The sequence below is a fragment of the Nothobranchius furzeri genome, chromosome 6, assembly GCF_043380555.1.
Source record: "Nothobranchius furzeri strain GRZ-AD chromosome 6, NfurGRZ-RIMD1, whole genome shotgun sequence".
NCBI classification, from domain to species: Eukaryota; Metazoa; Chordata; class Actinopteri; order Cyprinodontiformes; family Nothobranchiidae; genus Nothobranchius; species Nothobranchius furzeri.
This window is the reverse complement of record NC_091746.1, coordinates 73,931,764-73,940,426: the sequence shown is the minus strand read 5'-3', so window position 1 is coordinate 73,940,426 and position 8,663 is coordinate 73,931,764. Positions and strand designations below refer to the sequence as shown.

The following is an 8,663-nucleotide window of genomic DNA, read 5'->3' as shown; positions in this document are numbered from 1 at the left end:
GTGCCAACGGTAATATTTGATCATATATTGTGCCTAGCTTTGCTCTGAAAGGTTTACTATGGCATGATCTGGCTCCTTTAAAAATGTTTTCTTGAACTTTTGGTCCCACTCAGACCAGCTGTTGGCTCATCAGTTCAGAGTTCACCAGAAGAGCTGAACCGCCGCTCTGCTGCGGTTTTGTGGCTCGGACGCTAAAAGTTTAGTTTTCTCAGATCAGAGAGATTAAAAGCAGTTGTTAAGCTCTGTTCGAGGTGAGCAATGGAGCTTCAGGCTCCTCCGTAAAGGGGGGTCATCATCCGTGGAGGAGGGTGTGTGGATGTTTGGGTGAAGTGGATGGGTCTCTGTGTAAGTGGTGAGAAGACTAAGCCTGGATGGGGGATTATGGGAGAAGGGGGCGGGGCGCGTGCATGATCTGTCAAGGCTTAGTACCACAATTATCCGAGCGGCTGCAGCTGTGGCTCTGACAGCGGCGGTGGTGATGGCGGTGGTGGCACAGGCTACATTTTCATTAACGTAATGCTCAGAGACGCTCCAGAATTATGTAAGAGTGACGTGCCGTCATCCTCTCCTCAGCCAGCCCACCTCCCAGCAACAACGTGGATGTTTGTTTTGCTTTTAGCTCTCTGAGAACCCAAAAGGGCATCTGTCCGAGCCGTGGTCGGGTGTGGGTCTCGGTAGGAGCCGGGCCACACCACCTCACGGGCATTTTACCGGTCCAGATGCTGAGGCTGTGGCTCGTTGTCATGGAGAAGCCGATGCACTGAGAAGCGGGAGGACGGATCAGTCGGCAGCTTTGATGACTCGGAAAGAGACGGGATTCGCAGTGTGCCTCTGGTGTTGCTCATCGGTGGAGATGAAAGTGTGGCCGTTGTCATAGCGATGAACCTTTGAGGGATGCAGTTAAAGGAGTGGTAAAAGATGAAGTTTAAGAAGTTCATTACGATCATGCAAGCGGCGATGGGGATCGTTCCCCTAAACAAACGGGAGCTCCTGCCGCCCGGCAGGAAGCTGTGGAGACCTCCGGGGTGAGTCCATTTTCTGTCCGACGACCCAGAGGGTTGGTGACTGCACCTAGGAGGAATTTATTTCAACGTATTTAAGGTTTAATTCATCTTTTTACAACAAAAGGATCTCTGTTTAGTCAGCTAGTTGGCAAACAAACAGGTGGATGTCTAATTTTACCACAGAGTGTTCTCCCTTTGTGGTAAAAATAACATCGATGACTTGGAGACGAATTCTTTAATCTTCAGTAGCAAAACCTAAATTATTCATCCGAGTGGAATAAACTCATCTCCCTCCTTTGTTACCTCACCTGGTCTAGTTTAAGGTCATCCTGTTTAATTGATCCTGATTGCATGAGGACCAGTCCAAGTAGATGTCTTTAGAAATAATTTATAAGACAGGCTTTTAGAAACGGATTAAGAAGAGATTAAAATATCTTAACTTTCACACATTTACTGTATTTATTATTATTTACAAAGGTGATACGACTCCTGAAGGCTCTTGTATGTATTTAAAACATGAATATCCTTTTCTTAGCTAGTAGTAATAATAATACATTTTATTTCAACAGCACCTTTCTAAACACTCAAGGACACTTTACACACAGAGATAAAATACACAACAATAAAAGACGGAACAGCTGAGTTTTGAGTCTGGTTTTAAAGTGAGTGAGGGAGTCAATGTTAAGCTAGTAACTTAGCTTAACTAGTAGCCCCCTTTAAGATCACATAAAACTAGGGATGCACTGATACGATACTGGTATCGGTACCGACTTTTACCGATACTGGTATCAGTATCGGTAAAAGTTAACAGATACCAGTAACTCATACCAATTGCAGTTGCTTGAAAGTGACTTCACTGTAACTTGTCATCTCTGTTCACCTAATATTTTAGTTTTGTGATCACTTCTATTACTTTTTATCTACCTCAGTCTTTTCCCGTTGAACACGGAAGAAACTAAAACCTGTATTCCAATTCATTGCATTTTTTTGTGTGCTAGAAGTATCGGTAATCTGTATCGGCGAGTACTCAGATCCAAGTATCGGTATCGTATCGGTTTGGACAAAAGTGGTATCGGTGCATCCCTACATAAAACATGATTCACACTCATTACAACAGTCATTGGTTCCTCGCTAGGGTCTCTGGTAGCTGGTGTCTAACTCCAGCCGGACCCAGGACGGGTCTCCAGTCCGTCACAGGGACACCCAGAGACAAACACACCCAGAGTCGTAGCAGCTGGTTAAAAATACTGAAACTAAAGAGAATGAAAAGCAAAAAGGTGACAGACCTAAGCTGTTGTTCCCTATCAGTTCTCATGTTCATTAACGAAGAACGCCATTACTGACTGGAAACGATAAAAAACCAGCAGGTTTTCGTTTTCTCTGTCGGTCCAACAATAGGTGACAGTCGAATTAAAGAAGTTGTATATTCCTCCATACGCTTTCTTCTTTACCTTCCCTGGAAGCCAAGAAATGATCTCACCCAAAGCTGCAGAATAAGTTTGCTATGTGTTGTTTCATCAACACACATTAAATGTTGACCGACTAATGAAGGGTGAGTCTCAGACGGAGGAGCGGCGTTCTCCTTGTTTCTGAGGGACCAACAACCTGCCTGCTGTAATGAGGGCGTCCCTCAGGTCGGTCCAGCCGAAGGTGGTGAAGACGAAGGTTATGAGGGGCGACGGTGGTAATGGAGTTGGGGGCTTGTCCCGGAACGAGGCTTGCATGTTTGCACCCCGCCCTGTCTGTCTGTCTGTCGTTGTGTCTTTGGACAAGACACTTAGAAAGAAAGGATTTTTTATATAGCGCCTCTCAAGGTAAAAATCACAAGGTGCTTCAAAAAAACCAAATTATATATATAAAAAAAGATTAAAAATATGTTTCAAATGAGAAACAAAAATTGTGATTAAAAAATGTAAGGAAAGAGGGAGAAAATGAACAGGAAAGAGGGAGATCAGTGGATCCCGGGAAAGGCGGAATAAGAACAGAATGAGGAGAGGGGGGTGACGAAGGTCACGCCAAAGCTTGAACAAGTGAGTCTTCAGCTGCTTTTTAAAGGAGACCACTGAGTCCACTGATCTCAGGCTCAGGGGGAGAGAGGTCCAGAGTCTGGGGGCCACAGCAGCAAATTATCTGTCACCTTTGACCTTTAGCCTGGTGCTGCACAACCAGTAGGCTGTGATCACTGGACCTCAGGGACCTGCTGGGGGTGTAGGGACTGAGAAGATCACCAATGTAAGATGGTGCTTGTCCATGTAAGGCCCATTTTGCTAGGTGGTGGAGGTATGAGGGACCGGTGGTGCCGGTGTACGGCAGCTGTGGCGACCATGTAGCTCATCACCACCAGTGTATGAATGACTTGTGTTGTAAGGACCCTTCACAAACAAAGAGTGCGATCTGGTATTTAATCATCTTTTTTTTAGTTGCCAGTTTAAAGCGGCTCTAAATTAAAAATAATAAAGAAACAAGATATAAGTTTTAAAAAAGTTCTGAGTCTTCAATGACACGTGCAAAAAACAAATTGATCTTTCTGGGACAATGAAGAGTCCTTGTTTACATTACACCCAAGATAATGTTTACATTTAAAGGGTTGAAATGAGAGCTGAAGTGGAGAAGCAAGTAGGTGGTGTGGTTGCTTTTACATCCAAGTTGTCTGGAAAGATATGTGCTATAAAAGGAATTATACGTTGTCGATGGCAGTATTGATCAATATTGGCCCAAATTTTCTTACCAGTTCAATCCTTACTTGTAAGATAAATGTGGCTTTAAAGACTAAGTCACCCCCTACCAGAGTATTACTCCACTCCCACTTCCTGTTTGAAAAATGCAACAAATGCTGTTGCCTAGCAGACCGAGAGGGCGGAGCTGCTAACAAATACACACACACAGGCTCACATTGACATTGTGACATCATATGGTACCAGCTAACGTTCTAGGGTACCTCTTAGCCAATAGCGATGGCAAATTTAAATTCAAGTTTAGTGCAGAGTTTTTACCTGACAATGGCACAACACTGCCAGTTTTAGGCAGAACATTTAAATTTTAACTAAAATGCACTAAAGTGCAAAACTATTGACTACACGTGTCTGCATCACGACTAGACACGCATTTATATAGTTTATCAGGAAAAAAAGTTGATTTGAGGGTGACTTGCTCTTTAAAGATCTTTCTGTTGCATGTGAAAACTTAAAGGAGCAATAAGTAAGAATTCAATAGTGAATTAATCACAAAACAGTCTGTCTACATCGTGTTGGAAGGAAGGTCACACTCACAGGTTTCATCCTCAGCTGGCTGCTGGGGCTAGAAGCTAATCATCACAGGAAGCATCGGGGCTCGCGTTATTCAGGGAGTTAAACATCAACGTTGCATTTTTTACCCAAGAAAACGTTTCTTCTTTAACGCAGAAACGACTCTAGCTGGGATTAAGTAATCATCTCCTGTCTTATTTTAAATTTCCGTAGCATTTTCTTCATCACAGTTCAGGCTGGTTACCAAAGACACCAGGAGGAGGGCGACATTAAAGCTGCCAGTTTGGCTGAGAATGTGTTTTACTCATGTCTGCACATGCTGCAAGTGATCGGGTCAGGGAGGCTGCAGATTATGATCTGTAGTGTCTTTGTGCGGGTCTGGGCTCTTTGCAGTCGAGCATGAGGGAGAAACATGTCTCAGATGTGAAATAAATGTGATTTTGAGTGTAAAAATCATGTCTCTGGTCTAGAAGGTTCAAGCCTTTTTAGAGCATCTAAAAATGGACCTTTCTGCCTGGTGAATCCCATGTGAGTGTGCAGACTTTCTGTTGGGTTTAACAACACGCCAGCAGAGATGTTCCCTTTAAACATTCATCACCTCCTCTTAAAAGTTTAAAATGTGAAGATCACAGCACACTTGGTGGGATTAACTTTTGAGGGAGTAATGTGGAGAAATTGGTGCTGGAAGCGATAATCTGTTGGTTATAATGTTTAGTTGCGTTTTGAGAAAAGGATGGACCTACATGACTCGCAATACGACCAGGATGTGAGTTATGGGTGAAAGAAGGATTTGTGTTTCCTCTTCAGTCAAAAACATGTGTGTTGTGTACCTTATCAAAATAAAAGCATCAAATACAATAGATTGCTTATTAATGTGACCGTGTGAGCGTCCTGTCACAGTATCCCGACTGATCCTGCGCCCTGGCTACTTGCCAAGGGGATGTCCCTTTGGCTGACTGGTTAGCATGCATGACTCTCACCCGGGAGTCTGGGGATCGAATCCCGCCTGGGCCCTCGTTTCTCCACCTTGCCACATTAAGATTCGTGTTCACTTTGAGTTTTTCATCCTTACAATTCAAATCAATTCAAGTTTATTTATAAAGCGCCAAATCACAACAAGAGTCGTCTCAAGGACCTTCACACAGTAAACATTCCAACACAGGTCAGGTCATTAAGCCAATCAGTAAAAAGTTTCCTATGTAAGGAACCCAGCAGGTTGCATCAAGTCACTGACTAGTGTCAGTGACTATACAGCAATCCTCATACTAAGCAAGCATGCAGCGACAGTGGAGAGGAAAACTCCCTTTTAACAGGAAGAAACCTCCAGAGGATCCTGGCTCAGTATAAGCAGCCATCCTCCACCACTCACTGGGAAGAATACACACACACACATGCAGACATACACACGCATACACACGCGCATGCACGCACACACACACACACACGCACGCACGCACGCACGCATCTGTCTTTCTATCGTAATCCCCCCATTGACTTTGATTCTTTTTTTTGTGATTTCACCATGCCTAACCCATACCATAACCAATGCTGATCTGTTCCTAACCCATTCACACCAGACCTCTAACTGATATAGTAAGCTTCTAAAAAAAATGAGGACCCAAAAAATGTCCTCACATTGTAGGGAGAGTGTTCAAAATGGTTCTCAGAATGTAGTATGTACAAGAACGCACACACACACACACACAAACACACACACCACACACACACACACACACACACACACAAAGTGTGTGTATTTCTTAGTAAATATTCTATTTGGTGAGAGAAACACATGAACAAATGAACATCAAGTGGATTAAATTAAGTCTGGGCGATGTGGCCTAAAATAAATATCACGACATATCGAGTTAAACTCTAACGTAAATAAACAATAACTACATGCACAAAAGCACTAGATGGGGCCGTCACGGGTATTACGTAGAGTTACGTTGTCATGTGACTGGAGATGGTCCAGCTAGTTAAAGGGACATGAACTTCACCAACTTACACGCATCTATTCTTTTATTTATTTATTTTTATTTATTTTTTTTACTATCGAATTAATTGACATGGGGAAAAATGGTTTTGGTTAGAAATGACCGATGGATACATTTTTGAGTTATCGCCTAGTCCTAGATTACATTGTTTATGTGATTGTTAGCAACATTTGGTCAGTTTTGCAGCCTTGCAGTACACGATATCATAAACTACACCGGTCAGCCTAGAGAAGCTGAAACTCCCACTGAAGAACAGGGTTTTCTGCTCGGTTTCACCTTTTGGGCTGATGACCTGTCACTTTTTTGTCCCAGATCTGTGTAAAAAATTAATGTGTTTTCCTTCCATCCACAGGGACCAGGGTTGCTCCGACCCGACCAGTACTGACCTACTGAAGTCTGGCCGTAAGTTCTGCTGGTCCAGAGAGACCCATTACTTGTATCTTCACCGCCTCTCTTCAAGAAGTTTCTCAGCCATCACTATGGTAGGACACTTCTCTGATGTTTATTATTGATGAGAGGGAAGGAATGGAGAATCATTTGGTTCTGTGAGAACATGGGTCAGGGTTTCAGTTCAGTTGTCTCCGGGTACGATCCATCCAACGGACTTCACTTAAAGATGTTGGTAAAGGAACAGAAGTCAGAACAATCTCAGTTGGGAGACTCGGAGAGGATTTCTCATGTGGGAGTTGAGCTGCTCCTACAAGAAATCTACTATGGCAGTTTCAATGATCTATAATAAAGGGATGTTCTTACACTTAAGTGTGTTTCTGTTTAAAATTTGTAAATTCTTATTTTACCCATTGTAGAAGGCTTTCTGAAGGGCCTCTGCTCAGAGAAATGGTTCACATCCATCAGGACTAACGAGCTAACGGCTAGTTTGAGGGAAGACCATACCAGAGTGTATTAAATCAGATGGAGATAACTTTAAGACGCTTACATTCCTCCAAACTGATAAAATACGCATTTTAATTAGATTCCTAAGAAGTTCATTTTTATTTTCATGTTGCTTGTATTTGTCCTCTAATTGATTTTTTTCTGCTTTTTTTTTGTCTTAAACATTTTTTGGGTAATATAAAATTCCTCAAAAGTAAATAGTTTTTCTTGAAACTAAATTATATGATTTAAATTCTGCTTTTATGAAACATCTCCAGTCTCCTAAATTTCAGAGTAGTCCATGGGACATTACTTCATGAACCGCCGTCCGGTTGTTTTATGTTGTGGAATTTTATGGTTATTTACCAGATCCAGCTAGCCTAGAAATCTAGACCAGCCTGCACAGCAAAATCGTTTTGCTGTGCAGGCTGGTCTAGCCACGCTCCTTGCCAGCCCCAGAAGGTCTACCATTGGCCCAAAGAGTTTTCTGTCTCGCCAATCACGGTGCTCCAAGTTTGCTTGACGTGATTAGCCAATGACATCAGAGCTGCGACGCAGAAAAACAACAAAGATGGCCTTGGGTGTTTCTCAATGTCAAGGCGCCTGGCCTTGCAAGGCGATGTCTTGCGAGGCCAGGCGTCTTGCTTACGAGGACACGGTCCTTCCTTGGACAAAGAAAACGGTTAAATGGAACAGACTTGCATCACGTGACCGCGGCTTCCATGGCGGTCACGTAACGTCACGTGACACGGGAGATAACGTTGTATTTTATACATATTAGTTTCAATATAAATGTATAACGAGTCTTTTACTTTTTAAATTGTGTATATGTTTATTAAATTAAATATATAAGCGAGTTGCTACCCGCTAGCCACCGAAGCTGCAACTACTAAGCTACTAACCAACCATAGATAACTTCTTTGGATCTAAAAATAACATCTTAAATTAGCTGACTTACTTTTAAACTTGAAAATTGTCCCCGAAGTAGCTGCCGGCTTCTGATCCGCCGTCCTTTTGAAAATGCCGCGGTGTATTCTGGGTAATTTTTGACCAAGGCTAGGCTACAAGTTAAAGTTAAAGTCCCATTAGTTGTCATACACACTGATGTGTGTGCGAAATTTGTTCTCCGCATTTGACCCATCCCCTGGGGGAGCAGTGAGCTGCAGACACAGCCGCGCTCGGGAACCATTTGGTGCTTTAACCCCCCCAATCCAACCCCTTAATGCTGAGTGTCTTGCAGGGAGGCATTGAGTCCCATTTTTTCAAAGTCTTTGGTATGACCCGACCAGGAATCGAACCCTGATCTCCCAGTCTCAGGGCGGACACTCTACCACTAGGCCCCTGAGCTGGTTAAAGACACCTTCCGTGTATCCTCACTTAACTAGCTAAACGGCTAACAAACGGAGAACATACGCCTCGGTAGAACATGAACATTGGAACACGTCTTGGCGGCTCCCGACGACATATCTCCTAGGTAACCGGGGCGGGGCCGTGACATCAAGGCGAGGTTCGTTGGCATTGAGAAACACCCTTAGACTCCGGAA

The 8,663-nt window shown here is 43.3% G+C and overlaps 1 protein-coding gene across 3 annotated transcripts in view; it reads left to right on the top strand.

The window, feature by feature from the left end:
- Nucleotides 1–791: 791 nt before the first annotated feature.
- tjp2a (tight junction protein 2a (zona occludens 2)) overlaps nucleotides 792–8,663 on the top strand; it is a 53,681-nt gene continuing 45,809 nt past the window's right edge. For 2 of the 3 annotated variants that reach the window (XM_054744916.2, XM_054744914.2), the window contains exons 1-2: nucleotides 793–1,025; nucleotides 6,599–6,728. In XM_054744916.2, the coding sequence (XP_054600891.2) occupies nucleotides 919–1,025; nucleotides 6,599–6,728 (237 nt within the window). In that variant the 5' untranslated portion in view covers nucleotides 793–918. Of the gene's footprint in view, nucleotides 1,026–6,598; nucleotides 6,729–8,663 lie in introns of all 3 variants that reach the window. The other variant, XM_054744917.2, reaches the window with a different exon arrangement.